The sequence below is a fragment of the Poromitra crassiceps genome (genome assembly GCF_964638095.1).
Source record: "Poromitra crassiceps genome assembly, chromosome: 3".
Classification (NCBI taxonomy): domain Eukaryota; kingdom Metazoa; phylum Chordata; class Actinopteri; order Beryciformes; family Melamphaidae; genus Poromitra; species Poromitra crassiceps.
Window position 1 is genome coordinate 50990501 of NC_139625.1, and position 25206 is coordinate 51015706.

The 25206-nt window shown below is 42.9% G+C and overlaps 1 protein-coding gene across 2 annotated transcripts in view; it reads right to left on the bottom strand.

Annotated features, from left to right (window-relative positions):
- ddhd1a (DDHD domain containing 1a) overlaps positions 1-25206 on the bottom strand; it is a 54401-nt gene that overhangs the window by 23544 nt on the left and 5651 nt on the right. Inside the window, exons 2-5 of one of the 2 annotated variants that reach the window (XM_083633970.1) lie at positions 19949-20125; positions 5037-5138; positions 1584-1712; positions 618-765 (exon numbers count right to left, since the gene is read on the bottom strand). In XM_083633970.1, coding sequence (XP_083490096.1) covers positions 618-765; positions 1584-1712; positions 5037-5138; positions 19949-20125 — 556 coding nt within the window. The remainder of the gene's footprint in view (positions 1-617; positions 766-1583; positions 1713-5036; positions 5139-19948; positions 20126-25206) is intronic. The other variant, XM_083633971.1, reaches the window with a different exon arrangement.

Below are 25206 nucleotides of genomic sequence, written 5' to 3' on the forward strand. Positions count from 1 at the left end.
AATGCCTTAAGACGTTATTTGTAGTGGGCGTGGTGGGACAAGGGCTCCAGTTAGTTTGACAAAATGCTGTAGCAGCCGGTAGTTATTCCACATTCTCTGTGTATTGATGCAAAAGTGATTAGGTTATGTTGTAGTCATGCATACCCTACAGTAAATGTGGGCCAGGGACATGGTGATAAAAGACAAAATAATCTGCTATCAGCAGAACCTGCCAGACAGGACTACATTAGTCTCGCTGGCCAGCCTCCTCTCCCTTCCGTCCGAGGAGTCTGGCGTCGCAGGTCTCCATAGTGGGATTGCGATGGGCTACTGATGTTCATCAGTAGAAAACCATTTCAAAAATGCAGTATTGAGGAAGGTCAGGAGGGCAGGGAAAGGGACACACGTGAGCGGGCAGAAATCTTATTAGATATTGATAGGAAGAAGATAGCATTACGAGCTGTGTGCATGTGATGAGAGAGACAGAGAGTCTGCTTTAGCCCTCATGACACACTAATGGGAGAGATGGGAGGAGTGAAAAGACTCTGGCCTCATGGACATGCAAAGTGGAGACGACAACATGCATCGAGGCAAATCCTCATTCAAACCATCAACCTCTGTGAAGCGCTGCCACTCACATTCCAGTGTTTTTAATGATGCGCCCAGTGTCCATCTTCTGCCCAATGCCATGGACCACAAAGACAATGTGTGTAGTCTGAGGGGGCCGGTCCTCCAGGGAGGCCTCCTCCACATAGCCGCGATGGAGCCGTGTACCACTGCTGGAGGCTGGGAGAGGAGAGAAGCCAGGATTGAGTGGATCATTCTAACTTTGTCTGTACAATACTGTCATTTCATCATTATAAGCCTGTCTAGGTGCAGACTAAACATATGTCTTCTCTGTAGGCTAAAGAAAATAGCGATGTACAGTAGGCTATAAATATATCCGTGCCAGTGTTAAAGTAACATGCTGTTCTGAGTCCAAAGGGGCCAGTAGGTAAGACAAGGACTCCCACTGTGATTGTGGCTAATACGACTGTGTGGTAGGTAGCAACTGTACTGTGCCGACACCACACAACCTTATTTAGAAATTACGGTCCAGTCCAGTCATCAGCTGCATTTGTGTGCCAGGGGAGATTGAGATAAGCAATGCCAGATTCTCCTCTTCATATGTAAACTGGGGTTGAAAATGTGCTGTGAAGACGGGAGATTACAGATCAGATTGGAGTGATCCATATAGATCAAACTATCAGACTTGGGTTTCAACTCTTTTACAGTACTTTTGGCCATTTGATTGAGCCTAGCCTGAAAATGCCAGATGGATGGGGTGTGTTTTCCTGGGCTAATCCAATTCACAGATTGGACTGTATACAGTGACAGTCATGTTCAATCAATTACTGGAGAAGAGCATTCAAAATGTATACTGTTCTGACAGTAGATTGGAAAATAATGAAGTACTGATACATGTATAACCACAAATTTGCTATCAAAAATTGTATATCCACCTTATCATATCCATTTATCTAATTGGATATCAGAGCAGGCTAACTTGATATTATATTGTATATCATATATACTGAAGAAGATGACAGTAGGTAATGACTGACCTTTGGAGAATCCCAGTTTCTGGGTGACGGTGCGTGCAATTTTGGAAGTGGTGGCATCGCTGTAGAGATAGACCTCATCCACACTGTGCCAGTCCACGTGGGTTCGACTCAACTTCAGACTGTGGGTGGCTGCAGGAGGGGGCAGTGACAGAGGAGTGAACGAATGAATGGATACAGAGGAAAGAGTGGAAGACATTGGCAGGTGGTGATGAGCGTTTGACAGAGAGAAGGGAAAATCGGGAAAAGGAAAAACGTGAAACAGAGTGAAAACCACCCGGAGTGATTAAAAATGTTTGGACATCAGGGGCAGAAAGGAGAAACCACGAGTAAAGGGAGAGAGAGATTGACCACATCAGTAGAACTGTACTCAGGTCAGGTGTCAACATCTTACGCAATACAAAAAGCAAGTCTAGCATCAACCTAGTCAAACAGCTCAATCAAATGCAGTCCAGAGCATTGATCTGCAAACACACATCATCATCACACAGGATGTCTGCATATTTCAGCTCTTGCTTGTCCATCCTGCTTGGGTATCATCATTCTGGGATGGATTATAGACAGTTCTGCATTTGAGATATGTGATGTCATGTAAATTAATTTTCACTTCAAATTTTGTGTAGCTTTCTTTTTTCTTGATGTGTCAATTTGAGATGCAGTCACTACGGGCAAGTAAGAGCAGAGGTATGGCTAGAGAGGAACACCCTATTCGCTACAAAAGGCAAGAGCGATAAATGAAAGTGGTTGACTTGAGTGAGCGATTTGTGTCCCTGCAGCTTGTCCTTTAGATGGCCTGCACAGCAGAGTTCCTCTGGATGAGGTGGGTGGAAGACTTTGGCGTTGTTCCAGTGCATAGTCATGGTTTTTTGTGCTGCTCAGAACCAGTCGGGGGAATTAAAAACCCTACAGAACAGGGCAGAGAACTTGGAGGGAGAGTGGGCAATATACAGGTAAATAGGAGTTATGTTGTTTGTTTTATCTGTGAAATTTTTGTAACTGTAACTTTTGTACTTGCTGCTGCCTATCTTGGCCAGGTCTCCCTTGAAAAAGAGGTTCTTAATCTCAATGGGATTTTCCTGGTTAAATAAAGGTTAAATAAAAAAAAATAAAAAAAAAAGGAGAGAAAATGGCATATTGTAATTATTTTTTGTGCTTCAAAAAGCACACTGTGAATGCAGAGAGCCTCTGAATGTGTCATCTGCATATATCTGCATATATGTGCCTTTCATAGACGGAGGGAGGGAGTGGCCAGGGAATCACTTCCTACAAGTGTCACGCCTGTGCATCAGACATGCCCGCCTAACATACTCTTTAACCAGGCATGTAGGGCAGAAATGAGCAAGGGGTATAGCAAGCAATTTCCTTTGAAGTTCAGCGGTCTCACTTCCTGTCCCCCGGTGATATGAACAAAACAGGAGGCATAGCAACAGAATGAGACAAAACCCTCATGGTGTGCAGCCTGTCACACGCTGGGCCTCTGTGGCCCCATCAGGCCAATTGTGGGAGCTGTAGTTCCTGCTTCTCCACTCAAACCTGCTCTCCCCTCTGAGGCCAACCAATGGAAAAGTGAATGAGTTTGTCACAAGGAATGGAACTGGTGGAGTGAATGGCACTATTCCACTTTGGTAGGGGGAGAGAGGAAAGGACACTTGGAATGATTTAGGATTTGGGACTACCCTCCCCAGACAGATAATACAATACAGTTGATGTCCATTGAATTCAAATACACTGGATAACCTGAGGGGAAGTTTTGGTAGCCTTTGCAGAATCCTCAGCCACACGTTTTCATTTATCACTGCAGATCCTCAAAGGAAACCAATTAGGAGCAAAAGAAACACATGCTTAACATCTAGTTAGGGATGAATCTCAATCAGTTTAAAGTGGCCTCCTTTCCTCATCTACCGTACTCTCCTTCATATGCACTCACAAGTGAAGACACAGGAGAAAAGCAAGATGACATGTGACCTGTACATGTCATACAAGGAAAAGTGATGTGGACACGGATGAAGCCACTTCAGACTGTTGAGCTATACCTGTATTCTCGAGTCCACTGTAAAACAGGAGGTCTTTGAAACCAATCAGAATAAGACATAACTGCAACTTTTCCAGTTAGCCAGCTCTCTATACTGAATGTAAGCTAGCTGATACAGATTGGGGAATATGTAGCCAGTATAAGATGGAATGGTGCTAAGGGGTGGTACAATGACACTTCCTGTTTTACAATGAAAGGCAGTGCAAACTAGAGCAGTGAAATGAGGGGGAAGGCTGGTGGGGTGGGGATGGAGAAATCAAAGTGTGCAGAGGATCTGGCAGTCCACCACAAGAGGTTCAGAGTTTTTCAACACTGCCCCGGAGAATAACAGAGGGACAGAGGGGGGTTAAAAAGGGGAATGAGAGAAAGAGGAAGTTGGGGCAGATAAGGCAGTTTACTAGTGTGACCATGTTATAACTGTACTACTGGTACTACTACATCTTGTAAGACCACCACAATGTGGATATGGGATAATGCAAGGGAATCCATATGCAGGCTTATGTAGGGGTCTCTGATTTGGATACTAGGTTTTAGGTCAACAGACCCTTGGATTTACTATGACCTCTCTATTCAGCACTTTTGATGGGGTTGAATGCACCCAGAATCAGGGCAGCGCTCAACCTCAAAGAGAATGATTCTACACAGCGCAACACGCTAAGGCGCTATGCTACAGGGCCTCAATGGCTCCTCTGTTCAGCTCACCGCTTCTGCTTGCCTCTCTCAACAGAGAGCTTTGTTCACTTCATTAGCCTTAGAGCGGGAGCTGGTGATAGCAGTTCATTAAAGATGTGGTCATACTGCCAGAGAGGAGAGAGGAAGAAGGAAGAGAAGAGAAGAGGAGAGAGAGACAGGGTTGGACAGATAAACGGGGGGTAAAGGAAGCTTTTTTGAGGACCAGTTTATTTAGCCCAGATCCATTGGTTTCAGGGTGTCTATAGGCCAACTGACTAACTGGGAGTTCATGGGGTACACTAGATAATGTTCCTGGGAGCATTATCTAGCCTGTGGACTATTTTACTGTTTTTCAACGGCCTGACTGGCCCTTGTGGGTAGTCTCTATCGAGTGAGCCATGTTATCCACTCACTAGCCTAGCAAATAGATGAGGGTAAGATGTGCAGGTTTCCTCAAAAAGCAGTAGCATTAGTGCTCAACTCTGCGTCACAGCACAGAGGGAGAAGTTCTAGCGACTAGGCCCAGTTTAGGCTGTAATGGAGAAGTGGGTATAGCAGCCTAGATCCATTTTTATACAACCATTTCTAACTGAGCCCAGGTCTAGTTCTACTTGAGCTGTGCTCATAGGTATGAGCCACAAGAGAAGGGAAGATCTAGTTCCACAGAGAGCTAAGATCTACAAGGAGAGAGGGCATAGTCTAGCAGATCTACTGTAGTAGAATAAAAACAAAAATACTTTTTTTTACAGTACCTTGGCAGCGTTTGCGCTTGTGACATGTAGTTTTAGCACTCGTCTGATATCCACTCCATTTGAACAGAAAAGGTAGGTAGAAAGGGGGTAGGTGGGAGAGAACTAACAACGAGGAAAGAGTGAGTAATGGTCATAGCCATGGTGTCAGTCACATAGGCTACCGCTGTCATCACTCTTGGGCAGAGCCATCTATCAAGTAGCGCTGCTATCAGGTTAGCACTTCAAGGCCCCGGACACAGAACGTTTCCTGGATAACTGACAGAAGCTGGTGGCTGTAGGTAGACATCATGCATGGTCCAACAAATGACCTAGGCCCTAGGGCAACGCCTAAGCCTTGGTTCACACCGGGCGCTATGCTGAAGCTGCGCTGAACAGAAGTTGAGTGTCACGCTAAACCGGTCACACAATTCATGCCTGGCAGCTCAGGTTCAGCATGCTGTCATGCTGCACGCTTGAAAAATAGAACAGAAGCCTGAACTATCGCTTCAGCACAGCTTCAGCGCAGCTTCAGCGTGGCGTGGGGCTGGTGTGAACGGTCTCACCTTAACAAGGAGGCCGAAATGAAACTGCGTGGCTTCAGCGTGGCTTCAGCGGGGTGAGGCTAGAACCCAAAATGCAACGCTGCTTGAAATATGCCCAAGATGACTGAGGTAGCATCTAAATTACATTACTTTATGGAAGAGACTAAGAAAATGACAAAAACCTATGTTTTCTTGTAAATGTAGTGTGACACAATGGAACTTTTCTGAAAAACAAGGTAGTCTTACTTAATGAAAAACATTTAATTTGCTTAGTTAATTCACTTTATGCAGCCCCGCCCACTTGTGCCATTGTATCGTGACTTCCTGTTCAAAACGCTGTCTGTTTTACCTACTCAAACTAGTCTGACTCAATTGGTCAAACCTAGTTTGACTTATATTATGTGTCAGACTAGGTTTATGAGTCACAGGACGTGTAAATACAATCAGAACCTCTGATTGTATTTACACTTCTTGTTAGTCTCTCAAGCCAGACGGTCTCTTCTGAATAAGGTGAATAGGTTGCCTAGTGCTTTGAGGAACAAATCATTTGGTGACATGACTAGTGAAAAAGCCATCAAAGAGCACACAGACTACAAACTACATTTCATGTCAGCACTAAATTAAAACACTTTCTGAAACCTTACAACATACAAGTGATACTCATAGTATTGAACGGTACTACTAACGATTTCACTTCCCATTTGGGTGAATGAATAATTTATCGTTGCATGTCAGAACCATATCAGGGAAAGAGACATACTTGATATAGAGGAAGAAACCAATAACTTTGTTTTAAAGGTGTACTGATATATCTATAATATTGTTCTTACTTGGAGCTGTGCAATGAGCAAATGATACTGTCCCAAATATCGATGCTTTAATGATTATGTACTTTGGCACAACAAAATATTTTTCTGGCGGGAGGAAAATGTGTGCAGTGTGCAGCGTATTTAAATGATTTATTTATGTCCACATAAATACAGAGTACAAAGGACATAAACACTAATAATGCAGTCAGATGCTGGGAGACAGTTAGTTACAAAAGTGCCTAGTTGGCAACCACAATAATGCATCACGGATCGTAGCGACCAGGCACATTGTCCAAACTACACTCCACAGCATCATTTTGCATCTACTGCATTAACGACGGCAGTCACGACGGGTGTGTAGCTTAGATGTTTAAATTGTGCTGCGTTCCTTCACCTGCCGCCGCCATGCTCCGCCATGACACACACACACACACACACACACACACACACACACACACACACACACAGAGAGCATGCCCACAGAAACCAAAAGTAGGTTATTTTATAAAATAGCATAATTGTTCATTAATCCTTTGTTGTATTGCCACACCGAGTGTACTTTATATACCTATATGTTCATCAGAATCATAACTACACAAAATAAATTACAGACCGTCTGAAAACAACATCAAACGGGAGAGGGTTTTCAGGGTTTTCTACACAAATAATAGTCACTGTACTAAGCGTAAGCAGAAACAGACGTCTGAGGAGCTGACATTTAAAAGTCACCGACCGTCATCATTTGATAAGCAAATCAGTACTAGACTAGTCCACAAGCCTCAAATCAATTCCTTCATTCTGTGATCACACAGGGATCACATGATCACACAGGGATCACATGATCACACAGGGATCACACTTGCAAATGTCAGCAGGGCTGAAGGCTGAGGAGGAGTCAGTGCACTGTCCTGTCCACCAGTGAGCTCCATGTGGGCAGAAGAGCACATACACAGGCTTTCCCTGGTGACTGTCCACAGTATCCTATCACATGGATTACATAAGGGACCCTCATTTGTGTGGTAGCCTGTAGCACAGAAGTGTATTACTGTCTGGCACTGTTTGCAATTTGACCTGTATACTCACTGGAATACTGGTGTGAATGTCCTTATGACTGGGGACACACTACATGACTTTCAGGGCGATTACTGCCACAATTTGGCCATTATAACTAGGGGTGTCACGGTACACAAAAGTCACGGTTCGGTACGTACCTCGGTTTTGGGGTCACGGTTCGGTACGAATACGGCACGGTACGAAAATGGGGAAAAAAAGCAACAAATCCCAAATTCTGTTTTTTTCCCTTTGAATATGTCTGAATTCTGCTTTTTACGCTATTTTTACCATCAGAAATAGTGTCTAATATGTGGGAATGAATAAATGTCCACTATTTAATAAGATCTAGGCAATCCACACAAAAAGGTTTTTACTCTAGAGCAGTGATTTTCAAAGTGTGGGGTGCGCCTCCCTCTCAGATGTCTGTATTCCAGCTGTTTGACAGGGCAAAGGCATTTCCCCCCACTTCAAATCTTTATTGTACACAAGTTTGTAAACAGAGCGCATGTGTGGAGTAGCCTAATACTCCCACCAACCCCTCCCCCTGTTGTATTTGTTTTATGTAGCATTTGCGTTTGATGTAAGCACTAATTTGGAATCCTATCTAAAAGCGGCCACTAGGCGGCAGTGTTTCTTTAGTCAACGTCAAAATACCTACATGTTCAGAAGAAGAATAAAACGGCAGAAGAAGAAAAACTTCTAAACCCTGTTGAAAGATACCCCCACTGTCTGACAGACAACGGGGTGGGTTTCACTTTCCCAGTAAGTACGGGAAAGAACCCTGTCAGCGCCTTAACGTTATTGGATGTGAGTTTTGTTTAGCATAATATGATTACGTTCGGTCATCTAATGGATTATTGGAACATGACAAGGAGTCATCGCCTCTTCCTCACCGCAGCTTGCCTGTCTGCATCCGCAGATGTCTGCTTGACCGCATCACTCATCCCACGCGATGTATGTTGCTTGTTTACAAGTTAACAGCTTTGTCAGTGTAACGTTTAGCCGCAACGCGCAACTATAAAGGACTTTGTCGCGGCTACGTAACGTTACATTGGCAAGCTTACCTCATTGGCTTGATGTTGACAGAATTTGCAAAACAGCTTATCGCCACAAAACGTCCCATTCTGTGAACGCGGATTTCTATGGCCCTTGTGTTGTTTTGGTGTGTCTTCTTCTGTGGCGTTTTAATTCAATTCAATTCAATGCCGTTCAAACAGCGTTTAGGTGCTTCTGGATTTGACGTATTCGTCGTGTCGTTTCATGTACCGTGAAACGAGGTATCGTGAGGGTCGTACCGTAAACTCACGGGACGAATACATGTACCGTGACACCCCTAATTATAACTGATTTCCAAGCTCGACCAAGCGAGTCTGCGCTACTATGTTGCAATGAAAGGTTGACACAGATCATCTTATAGTCAGGGTTCCTACAGCTTTTTAACAGTAAAATTCAAGCAGTTTCAGAGTGTAGCAGATGGTCGACCTCATGATGCAGAATGGAGCAGAGCAGAACAGGAAAACGGTCCTTTTCATTTCAGAGCCCATGTCACTCAATCCAGCTCCGGTCCACTCCGCTGTCTCCTCCGTGTCTTGTGAGAGTTGCCAGGAGACAATAAATATGATGACGGGATCGTCTAATTTCAGATATTAAAAGATTTTTGCTTTTAGTCAGTGATTGTCTAGATGAAACGCCAGATTATGTTCAAAATCAAGCAATTTTCAAGGAGTATATTCAAATTCAAGCATATTTCCTATTCCTAACCTTGAAAACATGATGGTTAAAATCAAGCATTTTCCAAATTTCAAGACTTTGTATAGTGTATGAGGGTTAAAGACTTTACTCTTTTGTTCCCTGGTCCCTTTGGGATGATCAAAATTATTTCAAAACATATTTGACATTTAGAACTTGAAAATGGACAAGTCTTGATGTAGTCCTGCAGTGTGAGCTGGTCAACAACTCAAACTTGAATGCTCAATAGCAACAGCCAATGAGAATTGAGCACAAAAGGTGGCAAAACATACAGGAAACTTGAAAGAAAATGCTCCACTGTGTTACAGGAGTGCTAGATGTCATGTTTTTGTGAGACTGGGGGTATGAGTGATGTTGGTAGTGTGTGACCTCCTCCTAATCCACCATGTTGTCAAGTGGGTGTCCATCTACATGATGTGATGTCCAATCTTCTAACAGTGTGTTGAGTCGTGTAGTGTGTTCCCAGCTTGATGTTTCACCAGTACAGCCATGTTCTAACAGTGTGTTGAGTCGTGTAGTGTGTTCCCAGCTTGATGTTTCACCAGTACAGCCATGTTCTAACAGTGTGTTGAGTCGTGTAGTGTGTTCCCAGCTTGATGTTTCACCAGTACAGCCATGTTCTAACAGTGTGTTGAGTCGTGTAGTGTGTTCCCAGCTTGATGTTTCACCAGTACAGCCATGTTCTAACAGTGTGTTGAGTCGTGTAGTGTGTTCCCAGCTTGATGTTTCACCAGTACAGCCATGTTCTAACAGTGTGTTGAGTCGTGTAGTGTGTTCCCAGCTTGATGTTTCACCAGTACAGCCATGTCCAGTGGAGTGTTGGGAACAATTTACCACAAGAGATTAAAGCTTCTGGCATACTCTTCGCGCCCAGCCAAGCGCATAGGGCGCACGGCGATTATGACGACATCGCACGGGGCGTGTCGGGGGGCGAGGGCTGAGCGCAGCGCGGCGCGTCCATGGAGATTTTTCTATCAGCGCGTCGGTTTTGCTGCCTGTTGCCTGTGAGATCTCCGTGGTAGGCTATCAGCGGATATCTGCTGTGATTGAGTCCTCACCGTCGTAAAGTCGCCTTCAAAGCATGCTGTTCGATTATAACGAACTAGTTGTGTGGCTTAGCCTTCCCAAATGTGGAGGGGTCGTTTTTTATAATTTAATACATAGAATTGGGAACGTTACATTCAATTTCATTCAGACTGCCTGGAGCCTGGAGCTGCGCACTGAGTATGTTCTGTTTTGGCCCGCGCAGAGTGCGCGAAGAGTATGCCAGAAGCTTTAGACAACAAAGTTGGACTATGCAAAACAACATAAATCATTCCATCAACTATAATGCCCATGTGGGTGTTTTCAGCTTCAATAGCTGAAACTAGCACTGTGAGTGCTTCTCTGCAGTTCACGCAGTTCACCATCTGTGGCCGTCAACATTTCTCTGCTCTTAAATAGCAGCTATCACTCTTCAAAGGAAGTGGCAAACATAACACAGGCTAGCCGATAAGAGCCAACAAATCCGGAGAGGGAGAGTGAATCAATCATACAATTTTTACTTCAAGTAGTGGCCTTTCTCTAGCAGAAGAAACTATGCAATGCATAAGTCTCCGTTTCTGTGCATACAGAATTCCTTAATAATCAGCAGAAAAGTAATTTTGGACCTGGAGGACAGGACATCCCTGCATTTCTTCCCCCAATAGTCCTGCCCGCATTATGATGTGATGCCTGCATAGTGCACTGCATAGCATGCCGGTATGCCTGCCATATGTTTTTGCTTCACTAAGCACTCTCAACTAGCTACTGAGTCACAAGGAGAGAGGGGGGAGGGGAGGAAGGTAGATAGATAGATACTGCAGTACTGTCACACTCACAGCACCGCTCTCTCTCTATGATCCATTCATCACCTGTGATGTGGTTCAAGCCTACTTACAGCTCCCCCTGGCTTCAGATGATCAGCTCCAACAATGAAATGCTGCCAGGTAAAGACTGCCTGTAGCAAACAAACACCTTACAATGCTGAAACCCTAACCTGTGACTGGAACCAACATAGCGGCGCCTTAAGCTTAATTTATACATATTAGCAAGTGTCGCTCAGCACATGGTCGCAGACGAAAAAGAAAGTGTCGCTCATGGTGTTGCATTTATACTTCAGTGAACGTTCGCCTCGGTTCAACGGTCACGTGACACTCGAACGCTATAAGCAGACAGCCAAGAGAAGAGAGGGAATGGAATGCACAGTGAAACCACCTCGGAGGCAAGATGTAACGTACTTGGCTGCAGCCGCATATAAACAGCACACAACCACACAACTCACATCCTCTCTCTCTGGGAAATTGGTCACGATGTTCTTTGTGATTTTCACGAAGTCATACATCAAGGACAGGCTGATAAAAATAGCGGGGACACGTTCATTAATTTCCATCGAACGAAAACCAAAACAAGGAAGTCAAGCGTGTGCCGTCTATATAGCCAATCAGACTTGCACGACACGTGACGTAGTCAGCGACACTAGACATTTCACTAGGTAGCAGACACTGCTCACCGACACTTGAAAGTGTCGACTCAAGTCCTCATTTCTGTCGCGACCGTTTCAAAAGTGTCGGCAGACAAAGCATAAATTGGGCTTTACTCACCTTTCCTATCCACTCTGATAATTGGAGATGCGCAAAACAGTCTGCAAACAATGTGGCAAGCTAGGTGTCAATAAGATGCTGAAAGTGTGCACTTCTATGTAGGGATGCACCGATATGAAAATTTTGGCCGATGCCAATAACCGATATTAACATTGCTGTTATGGCCGATAACCGATATTTACCGATGTCGATATGATCTGTATAAAAACACATTTCTATGATAATACAATTTTGTACATACTGAAAAACACATGTAAACACTGAATTTGAAAAAGTAATGCATTTCTTTATTTCAAAAACATTTGTAAAAGCCCATAAATCATAGATTTACGGCATTATTTCATCTCAAGGTGAAGAATTTGGCTGATACCAATAACCGATATTAACATTGCAACATCGGACCGATACCGATATGTTAAAAAATGACTAACATCGGCCGATACCGATATGATTGCCGATATATCGTGCATCCCTACTTCTATGTCTTAAATTATATTATAAAAGCATGTTCAATTGCTTTGGGGTTTTAATAACATCCACTGTGTAAAAATATGAATACATTTCTTCTAACTCCATGACATGGTAAGTAGAACTGTGCTGTATATTCTACCCTGGGCCCTGCGCATTACTCCTACACACGGAGCAGACAAGCTGTGCTCATGTGATCTGGATAGAAGGCTGTTTGTGTGTGTGTGTGTGTGTGTGTGTGTGTGTGTGTGTGTGTGTGTGTGTGTGTGTGTGTGTGTGTGTTGAAGGGCATTCATCCAAGAGTCACGCAGTCCAGTGTCAGAAACCCCTCTGGTCTGCCTTTGCATCATATTTCAAACACCCTGCAGGCAATTCGATTATGAACCCTTTGTCCTGAGTGTGTGTACAGTCCAACCTTTAAAGTCTGTGTGTGTGTGTGTGTGTGTGTGACCTCTGTCTTGCCATAACACTCATGTGATGTGTTTAAGGGGCGTGTCTGTGCCATGGGCGGGGAGCTATGAGTACCTGAAACACAGATGGTGGCAATGTCTCCTCTGCTCTGCTGATAGCTTTATTTATAGGCCTTGTATAGCTTCTGATTAGGGGAGAGGGATCATGTCGTGTCCATGTACTAGACTAGAGACTGGAGAGGGATCATGTCCTGTCCATGTACTAGACTAGAGACTGGAGAGGGATCATGTATTGTCCATGTACTAGACTAGAGACTGGAGAGGGATCATGTCCTGTCCATGTACTAGACTAGAGACTGGAGAGGGATCATGTCCTGTCCATGTACTAGACTAGAGACTGGAGAGGGATCATGTATTGTCCATGTACTAGACTAGAGACTGGAGAGGGATCATGTCCTGTCCATGTACTAGACTAGAGACTGGAGAGGGATCATGTCCTGTCCATGTACTAGACTAGAGACTGGAGAGGGATCATGTATTGTCCATGTACTAGACTAGAGACTGGAGAGGGATCATGTCCTGTCCATGTACTAGACTAGAGACTGGAGAGGGATCACGTCCTGTCCATGTACTAGACTAGAGACTGGAGAGGGATCATGTCCTGTCCATGTACTAGACTAGAGACTGGAGAGGGATCATGTCCTGTCCATGTACTAGACTAGAGACTGGAGAGGGATCATGTCCTGTCCATGTACTAGACTAGACACTAGAGAGGGATAATGTTCTGTCCATGTACTAGACTAGAGACTGGAGAGGGATCATGTCCTGTCCATGTACTAGACTAGAGACTGGAGATTGATCATGTCCTGTCCATGTACTAGACTAGAGACTGGAGAGGGATCATGTCCTGTCCATGTACTAGACTAGACACTAGAGAGGGATAATGTCCTGTCCATGTACTAGACTAGAGACTGGAGAGGGATCATGTATTGTCCATGTACTAGACTAGAGACTAGAGAGGGATCATGTCCTGTCCATGTACTAGACTAGAGACTGGAGAGGGATAATGTCCTGTCCATGTACTAGACTAGAGACTGGAGAGGGATCATGTCCTGTCCATGTACTAGACTAGAGACTGGAGAGGGATCATGTACTAGACTAGAGACTGGAGAGGGATCACGTCCTGTCCATGTACTAGACTAGAGACTAGAGAGGGATCATGTCTTGTCCATGTACTAGACTAGAGACTGGAGAGGGATCATGTCCTGTCCATGTACTAGACTAGAGACTGGAGAGGGATCACGTCCTGTCCATGTACTAGACTAGAGACTGGAGAGGGATCACGTCCTGTCCATGTACTAGACTAGAGACTGGAGAGGGATCATGTCCTGTCCATGTACTAGACTAGAGACTGGAGAGGGATCATGTCCTGTCCATGTACTAGACTAGAGACTGGAGAGGGATCACGTCCTGTCCATGTACTAGACTAGAGACTGGAGAGGGATAATGTCCTGTCCATGTTCTAGACTAGAGACTGGGGGGGGATCACGTCCTGTCCATGTACTAGACTAGAGACTGGAGAGGGATCATGTCTTGTCCATGTACTAGACTAGAGACTGGAGAGGGATCATGTCATCTCCATGTACTAGACTAGAGACTGGAGATTGATCATGTCCTGTCCATGTACTAGACTAGAGACTGGAGAGGGATCATGTCCTCTCCATGTACTAGACTAGAGACTGGAGATTGATCATGTCCTGTCCATGTACTAGACTAGAGACTGGAGATTGATCATGTCCTCTCCATGTACTAGACTAGAGACTGGAGATTGATCATGTCCTGTCCATGTACTAGACTAGAGACTGGAGAGGGATCATGTCCTCTCCATGTACTAGACTAGAGACTGGAGATTGATCATGTCCTGTCCATGTACTAGACTAGAGACTGGAGATTGATCATGTCCTCTCCATGTACTAGACTAGAGACTGGAGAGGGATCATGTCTTGTCCATGTACTAGACTAGAGACTGGAGATTGATCATGTCCTGTCCATGTTCTAGACTAGAGACTGGGGGGGGATCACATCCTGTCCATGTTATGGTAAATAGTAAATGGACTGCATTTATATAGCGCTTTTATCCAAAGCGCTTTACAATGTGCCTACATTCACCCATTCACACACCGAAGGTGGCCAGCTGCCACGCAGGGTGCTGGCACAGCCATCAGGAACAATTTGGGGTTCAGTGTCTTGCCCAAGGACACTTCGACATGCGGACTGGAGGAGCCGAGGATCGAACCACCGACCTTCTGGTTGGTGGACGACGCGCTCTACCTCCTGAGCCACAGCCGCCCGGCAAATCAGAGCACAGGCTCACTGGATACGATAGATTTGCAATATACAGTGATTCCCCATTTAAGGATGGGCTGAGGGCTTGTTTGATTAATAGTGATTCAGATAGTGAGTCATAATTTTGTTATTCAACTAAATTCAATCAGAGTTACAGGCAATCAAGATTCATATGACTTTGCTGCCATTCACTGATCATATTATACTAATATACCGGTAATCATCATAGGCCTACAGTATACATTCACTGATCATATTATACTAATATACCGGTAATCATCATAGGCCTACAGTATACAAGAGAAGTCCTTAAAAATACTCCATACATTAGAAGATATGCTGCACTTACTGTATACCTGCAGTCATGCATGTTCAAATTTACATCCTTGTTGTTGCAGGTTTCTGCTTCTCCCACACGCACTGTTTAGAGTGCAGTCTAAACATTTTCTCCCTCTCTTTAACAGTGGCTCCATCTGTTTCTCTACCTCTCTTTATCTGCCACATTGACACACGCACACATTCACCAGTGGTGAAAGACCTTTCCAGAGATGGTAGATCTAGCTGCCTTCAGAAGACTGCTGAATTAAATAACCTTGTTCCTTATCACAGCTCAAGCCTGCTACATTACGCCCGAGTCATGAAACATGCCAGCATGTACGAGCTGCACCTACTTTACATTTGGATGCATCATGAAAGCGTTCACAGTACACACCCATAAAAGCAAACACCTGGTCCATTCACTTCCCCTGACTGTGCATCCATACTATACAGCAAGCATCCATAGTAGGGCTGTGCCGATTCACTTATCTCCCGATTCGATACTATCACGATACTTTGGTGCCGATTCGATATATATTGCGATTCACGATTATTGCGATTCTACGATTATTGCGATTCGATATTACGATTTATTGCGATTTTTGTTTATTTTTTTCTTTTATTTTTTCAGTTTGTTTGCTTTTTTACACTAGATTAGAACATGGGAAAAGTTGAATCATACACTAGAGACTGTATATTATATATCATGAGTAGGGCTGGGCGATATAGTTAAAAACAGGGGCGGACTGGGATCATAATTCAGGCTGGGCATTAGATACCAAGCAGGCCAGGCCGATATGGGCCAACGCGCGTGAAATTTGGGCCGTTTGAAGCCAGATTTGGGTCCAATTTTACAATGAGATGCACCCACTTTAACCCTGAAGTGTAATTATTACTTCAGACTAACTAATAAAGTAATAAAACCACTAGTAAACCAGTAGGCGGCGCCTGGCCTGCTGTTCAGTGAGTGGCCTGACTGCAAGCACCCAAAAAAAAAAAATTTTTTTTTTTTTTTTTTTTTTTTTTTTTTAATTTGCGATTATCGATTCTGGAATAAAAGATCGATCCAAAAAATCGTGACATTAAAAATCGCGATACTTAGGTGAATCGATTTTTTCCCCCACCCCTAATCCATAGTATACAGCAAACATCCATAGTATACAGCAAACATCCATAGTATACAGCAAACATCCATAGTATACAGCAAACATCCATAGTATACAGCAAACATCCATAGTATACAGCAAACATCCATACTATACAGCAAGCATCCATACTATACAGCAAACATCCATAGTATACAGCAAACATCCATAGTATACAGCAAACATCCATACTATACAGCAAACATCCATAGTATACAGCAAGCATCCATAGTATACAGCAAACATCCATAGTATACAGCAAACATCCATACTATACAGCAAACATCCATACTATACAGCAAACATCCATAGTATACAGCAAGCATCCATAGTATACAGCAAACATCCATACTATACAGCAAACATCCATAGTATACAGCAAGCATCCATAGTATACAGCAAACATCCATAGTATACAGCAAACATCCATACTATACAGCAAACATCCATAGTATACAGCAAGCATCCATAGTATACAGCAAACATCCATAGTATACAGCAAACATCCATAGTATACAGCAAACATCCATACTATACAGCAAACATCCATAGTATACAGCAAGCATCCATAGTATACAGCAAGCATCCATAGTATACAGCAAACATCCATACTATACAGCAAACATCCATACTATACAGCAAACATCCATAGTATACAGCAAACATCCATACTATACAGCAAACATCCATACTATACAGCAAACATCCATAGTATACAGCAAACATCCATAGTATACAGCAAACATCCATAGTATACAGCAAACATCCATAGTATACAGCAAACATCCATAGTATACAGCAAACATCCATACTATACAGCAAACATCCATACTATACAGCAAACATCCATAGTATACAGCAAACATCCATAGTATACAGCAAACATCCATAGTATACAGCAAACATCCATACTATACAGCAAACATCCATAGTATACAGCAAACATCCATAGTATACAGCAAACATCCATACTATACAGCAAGCATCCATACTATACAGCAAACATCCATAGTATACAGCAAACATCCATAGTATACAGCAAACATCCATACTATACAGCAAACATCCATAGTATACAGCAAGCATCCATAGTATACAGCAAACATCCATAGTATACAGCAAACATCCATACTATACAGCAAACATCCATACTATACAGCAAACATCCATAGTATACAGCAAGCATCCATAGTATACAGCAAACATCCATACTATACAGCAAACATCCATAGTATACAGCAAGCATCCATAGTATACAGCAAACATCCATAGTATACAGCAAACATCCATACTATACAGCAAACATCCATAGTATACAGCAAGCATCCATAGTATACAGCAAACATCCATAGTATACAGCAAACATCCATAGTATACAGCAAACATCCATACTATACAGCAAACATCCATACTATACAGCAAGCATCCATAGTATACAGCAAACATCCATAGTATACAGCAAACATCCATAGTATACAGCAAACATCCATACTATACAGCAAACATCCATAGTATACAGCAAGCATCCATAGTATACAGCAAGCATCCATAGTATACAGCAAACATCCATACTATACAGCAAACATCCATAGTATACAGCAAGCATCCATAGTATACAGCAAACATCCATAGTATACAGCAAACATCCATACTATACAGCAACATCCATACTATACAGCAAACATCCATACTATACAGCAAACATCCATAGTATACAGCAAACATCCATACTATACAGCAAACATCCATACTATACAGCAAACATCCATACTATACAGCAAACATCCATAGTATACAGCAAACATCCATAGTATACAGCAAACATCCATAGTATACAGCAAACATCCATAGTATACAGCAAACATCCATACTATACAGCAAACATCCATACTATACAGCAAACATCCATACTATACAGCAAACATCCATAGTATACAGCAAACATCCATAGTATACAGCAAACATCCATAGTATACAGCAAACATCCATAGTATACAGCAAACATCCATAGTATACAGCAAACATCCATAGTATACAGCAAACATCCATAGTATACAGCAAACATCCATAGTATACAGCAAACATCCATAGTATACAGCAAACATCCATAGTATACAGCAAACATCCATAGTATACAGCAAACATCCATACTATATACAGCAAACATCCATACTATACAGCAAACATCCATAGTATACAGCAAACATCCATACTATACAGCAAACATCCATACTATACAGCAAACATCCATACTATACAGCAAACATCCATACTATACAGCAAACATCCATACTATACAGCAAGCATCCATACTATATACAGCAAACATCCATACTATATACAGCAAACATCCATACTATACAGCAAACATCCATACTATACAGCAAACATCCATACTATATACAGCAAACATCCATACTATACAGCAAACATCCATACTATACAGCAAACATCCATACTATACAGCAAACATCCATACTATATACAGCAAACATCCATACTATACAGCAAACATCCATAGTATACAGCAAACATCCATACTATACAGCAAACATCCATACTATACAGCAAGCATCCATACTATATACAGCAAACATCCATACTATACAGCAAGCATCCATACTATATACAGCAAACATCCATACTATACAGCAAGCATCCATACTATATACAGCAAACATCCATACTATACAGCAAACATCCATAGTATACAGCAAACATCCATACTATACAGCAACATCCATAGTATACAGCAAACATCCATAGTATACAGCAAACATCCATACTATACAGCAAACATCCATACTATACAGCAAACATCCATACTATACAGCAAACATCCATAGTATACAGCAAACATCCATACTATACAGCAAGCATCCATAGTATACAGCAAACATCCATAGTATACAGCAAACATCCATACTATACAGCAAACATCCATACTATACAGCAAACATCCATACTATACAGCAAACATCCATACTATACAGCAAACATCCATAGTATACAGCAAACATCCATAGTATACAGCAAACATCCATACTATACAGCAAACATCCATAGTATACAGCAAACATCCATACTATACAGCAAACATCCATACTATACAGCAAACATCCATACTATACAGCAAACATCCATACTATACAGCAAACATCCATACTATACAGCAAGCATCCATACTATACAGCAAGCATGTATTATTTTAGGAGAGGCTGCCTGCCTGGAATATGAATAGACAGTGCATCCACTGGCAAGAAATTATACATTTTGGCGTGTTGCTGATGAGCAACAAGTGTTTTGGGCGTTTGTTTCAAGTCAGCTCCAGCCAATCTGACTGTTCCACTAAGTGCGTCATTAAATCTAGTTGTTATCAAGTTATCAACTGCTTTAATTTATTCATAATTTAGTCAAGATTATACTATCCCTAATACCTAGCTTTCTACCCACAGCCTTGCCCTGCTCTCACCTTTTGTGCTATCGACAGTCTTGGCCACCACATCCGTCTCGAAGGTATCCTGCATCTGTTGCCCATGGAAACAGTTCAGGTGCTCCCGCTCGATGAGGTCACTCTCATCCTCTTCCAATGGGAGCCAGGTGCCGTCGATGAACCACTGGCCTCGCATCACTGGAATACTGTCCTGTTCTGTACACAGCCAAAACAGGGAAGATTTACGATCACAGATAAAACTATTTATCATGGCCATTTTCAATTCCCCCCCAGATTCAATAGTGACAACACGTAACACTTCTTGTATGTTGTCACACAATAATGTGTTCCTTGTTAAGCTCCAACTTGGAAGCTATAACATTTATTGTTGACGCTTTCAAGTACTTTTGGTTGGAAATAATTATGAAAGATTTGATGCTGTAACAAAGGGAGATTTTAGTGAGTGTTATTTTATTTAAGAATGCCAAACATAACATGATAATAAATAAATCACTTCATCAAGAAAGATAGTTGTTGACATGGATTGCATGCTTTCTGCCCAATAAATGACACATCTCAGCAACAATTGGTACCCTACAAAAAAAAAGTAACAACAACACTGCCAATTGATATGCTCCTCATAACAGGTCCTTCTGAATTAGGCAACAGCTCATAAATAGCTACATAAAATCTCAAAGAAAATTACACCAATAAATGGTGACATTTAAAAGAAAAAGTCACCACCGTAGTTTTTTTTATTAGGTTTGACTCTAGTTCTTGTGAAAACAAGCCTTCTGGGGAGAGGTGCTTATGGAGTGCGCCACTTACCCCATAGTGGAAAAGCCTCTCAGTCAGCAGCACAGAGCTGGCAGGAATGGCAAGGTACGATTTGGCGACTACACTAATCCTCTTCAAACAGTTTTTGTGTTTTGTAGTTCCGTTTCATTTTGGTCTGCATCCGTAGTCCTACCCAGTGAGAGTGTTACTGCAGTAGGGCTACTCTGAGTGTCCGTTGACTTGACCGGTGTATTTTAGGCAGCACTTTAGGTAAAGATAAATAATTTGAAGAAGCATAATTGTTGTGCATGAGGCAGTCTTTTCTTTTCCATTTTAGATCAACTGACTGCTCGTGCTGAAGGATGGCTTTGGATGATCTAAATTCAGATCTTTAGTGAACTCAACAGGCATGGAAAATCCAGGACGGCCAAATCTCTGTGGCTTATGGCGAGAGGCCACTTTAGATTACAGTCTTGACTGGCATAATTAATTGATTCGCTGGTGACTAAGTAAGCACATTTCACAGAGTTGTATCTACGCCTATTTTTGCAAAAGATAGAGGCATTTTGCCTCTTTCTCTACTGGGTGAGAATATGTATCCAAATGTAAAAACATAACAACACATTCACAGTCCCTCACTGCAAAACAAGTAGGCCTAATAGACAAGTGCAGGACTACAGGGCAGAAGATAGATACCATTCATCCAAGTGTTAGACTGCTCTGGTCAGAAAGATAGGTCTGTGGGCTTGGGCTTCACATAACTGGATGCTGAACGATAACAATAACACTGTGTCAGCAGCACTGTGGTGATTTAGGCCAAGCTGAAACAGTACCTACATCCACAGCGGGCAGGGGTATAGTGGTAAATACAGAGGTGGGTAAACTATCCAAGGTGAGTAGTTTATGCCACTGTCTCTGACTTGTCTTATCACTATACTGCCTTATTGTTGTTGTGTCTCTTGCTGTTTTTGCACTCATATGCCCTGTTATATTTGTACTATGTTGTAAACGGAGTCCACAGCACAAGAATTTCACACGTGATACTTGTACCATGGAGGGACAATAAAAATCTTGAATCTTGAATCTACCCACCTTGTTTCCCTCGAACGATACAGTTGATCTGAAAATAGGGGAGTAAACTCTCTGACATATTTCAAAGAGGTAAACGGAATTTACCCTCCACTACGCCCCTGACAGCGAGATGATCAAGGAAAATAACTGTCTCTCTGACTGTCACTTTGTGTTAACCTTTAAAGAGAATGTGGTCAGTTAACAATGCATCCCTTCAGGGAGGTCAGGTTTTCCAAGGCTCTTGAGTACCGTAAATTCCGGACTATAAGACGCACCGGTCTATAAGCCGCGGGACCAAAATTTACTATTTTTTTCTTCTATAAGCCGCGGGTGTTTTGATGTTTAATTACCATATGAAAGGGTTCGTGCACAGAGAGGAATGTCGGGAAAGAGATGGCTGTTTGGGGAAGCTCCCATTTATTAACATTTCAACAAAACAAAACAAAAGTCAGGTCACTAATCCCCAGACAAAATCACACAACAATAGGCTATATGTGCAGCAAACCTGTAACCAGAGAAGTCAAGTCACTAATCCTCGTCTTCCTCTTCTTCCTGCGTACTGAAACCACCAAAGTCCTCATCTTCAGTGTCGGAAACGAACAGGTTCAGGGTGGCTTCGTCAACCACTCTCCTCTCTCCTTCATTGTCACTCAAAACCAACGAACTCCTCTTCGTCACTGTCGGCATCGAACAGCCTCTGAAGCCTCTGACGGCCCTCAGCGCCAGCTGTGGCGGCGTCATCCTCTTCATCCCGCAGCAGTCCAGCGTTTTGGAACCCGTTGGTGATTGTGGATGTTTTCACACTCCTATAATATTCCGTGCTGAGACAGTTCCTCCTGCTGCACCGTCCAACGCCTCACCATTGACTCATCGATGCCCAGGTTACGCGCGGCTGCTCTGTTTCCCTCTTTTAATGCGAGATTGACTGCTTTCAACTTGAAAGCTGCGTCGTGTGAATTTCTGCGTACCTTCCCCATGGTAAGTGAGAGTGTTGCTTCTACTGCTCGTTCTCATGCTGTCGAGAACGAGCAAAGCTTTTTTTTGGTGAAAGAATCCTCCAGGGCGCTTCTTGTTAACAGTCCGAGTGAGTGGCAGGTCGAACGTCAAAGGCACTTCATCCATATTTATGATCTGCTCCGGTTCGATGGAATATTCCTTGATCTTCCTTTGTGTGAATTCGCCGAAGTTTGTGATTTTCTCCTGGTAGTCGGGGGAGGGAGTTGATGGCCGAGTGGCCGTTTGCTTACCGTAATTACCATATGTAAGTGGTCACGCACAGAGGGGATTGTCGGGAAAGAGATGGCTGTTTGAGGAAGCTCCCATTTACCGTATTACCGTAACATTTCAACAAAACAACATAACACAACACCACCGTTGTTTATTTTTACAGTGCACACAGTGTCCGCGGTGTGGTGAAAAGAGGGCAAGAGAGGAAATTAAAACAGAAGTGGATTTATAGTTAGAAAGAGTGCTAAAAAAGAGAGATTTTATTTGTATTTTTTTTTTTTTTTCCTGAAAAAATCCATAGATAAGACGCACCGTTATATAAGCCGCAGGGGCCAAAAAACGGGAAAAAAGCCGCGGCTTATAGTCCGGAATTTACGGTATATACTATCCACCTTATTTCTAGCTGCCATGATGCCTGATGGGTGCTTCTTCCGCTTCCGATGTAATAGACTGTTTTACAGTCTATGGTTTTAACTTGACAAAAAAAACGTCTATGAGGATTTTACAGCAGAGCCATTCTGCTCTACAGCCGTGTCGTTCGGGTGCTGGGATAACGTAATGCATTGTGGGTAGTCGGCTACTGTGGCTAATGCTAGCGGCTAGCGTAATAGTTACTTTACATGGCAGTAAAACACCACTGAATGACCAAATTGATTTAACTTTTAACCATTCGAGTAACATTGTTTCCATACGGACCCCCAGCGTTGGTTAGTTGTTTATAACGTGACTATATTTATAACTTTTATAACGTACTCCAGTTTCCGGTTTATAATTCGGGTCTGCAGCAGAGTATAACAAAGAAAATGGCAAGCTGCAACAATAAGTCACGTTAAACCGGGCCTTGTACCCACAATTATTTTTTACAGTGGGGCATTCAAAAATAAGGTGGATAGATATATCATAATGGCGCTGGTGCTGGTTACTAGTATGTATAGTCTATAGGAACCAGCACCACGGCCATTGGTTCCCTACCTCAGCTGCCTTTTCTTGGAAATCTCCATGAATTAGTTAGTTAGCACTTAGTATGGCTCAGCAGAGCTGAATAGAATGGCTGCCTGGGCTGGGTGGATGGTGAGAAGAAGAGGCCACTCTTAACAAATTACTGGCTCAGTGAAGGTGCACAACAACACTGACAATAATTTGCAGGACTCTGTAAGAAACGTACCTGAGAATGAAACTGGCTGCTTGCTAGGTTGTATCCTCGATAGACGAGCTATGCCATATAATTAAGCAATATAGCATGAGAGCCAGTGTGTTGTGCCAAATATATCCCCCTGATCAGCTGTTATCCCACGAGGCCGCAGGCCGAGTGGGATAACTGCTGAGCAGGGGGATATATTCCACAACACACGCAGCTCGAGTGCTATATTGCTTTTATAAAACGGTTTCCAAGTATGATAATATAATAATAATAATAATACTATAAGTCCGACTCCGACTGGCATGTCATTCTGATAGAGTCAGTTGGAACACTACTGTAAGGCGGGACCTCAAGAACATGCGGGTGATTTGATTGGATCGTTCTGGAGACTGAAGTTGACATTGGCCAATCCTGGCGCTTGCTGAGTAGCTGAGAGCTTTCTGGAAACCCCGACAGGCAGCTCGAGCCGCAGCGCTGCATTCTCAGCGCTTGTTGAGAAGCTGAATGCTTTCTGCAAAGCCCGACACCAACTAACGTTACGGGGTTAAATGCGGGGTTAACAGCCTTTCTTTTGCAAAGAAGACATTAGCCCGCATCTATTCTTGTACAAAACATCATTTTCTGCTAAGTATTAGTAAAGTTATAAGCGAAGATCGATTCACAAGGATCTGACAGCTGTCTCCGCCATTTTTTTTTCTATGTTGTCATTTGAGGTAAGCCTTATTATTACTCTCTTAGTAAGAGAGTTGCCATGGCAACCAATAACCCATGGCCATGGGTTATTGAACTCGGTTACTGGAATTATACAATGGCTGTGAACCAATCAGATTGCTTGATTTGAGAGAGCCGTTTTATAATATATGATATATACTACCAAAGGCATACTCACATCAGGGGCGTTTCTAGGCCTTTTTTGGGTGGGCTTTAGCCCACCCAAAAATAGTCTCAGCCCACCCAAAAAAATAGAGGCAATTCTTTTCTTTTTTTTTCCCTCTCCAAATCCATGGTGGTCATTAGTAGCAGTTTCTGACTACACTCAATGCGCTGTGTGCGTGCCCCCCCCCCCCCCCCTCTATGTTCT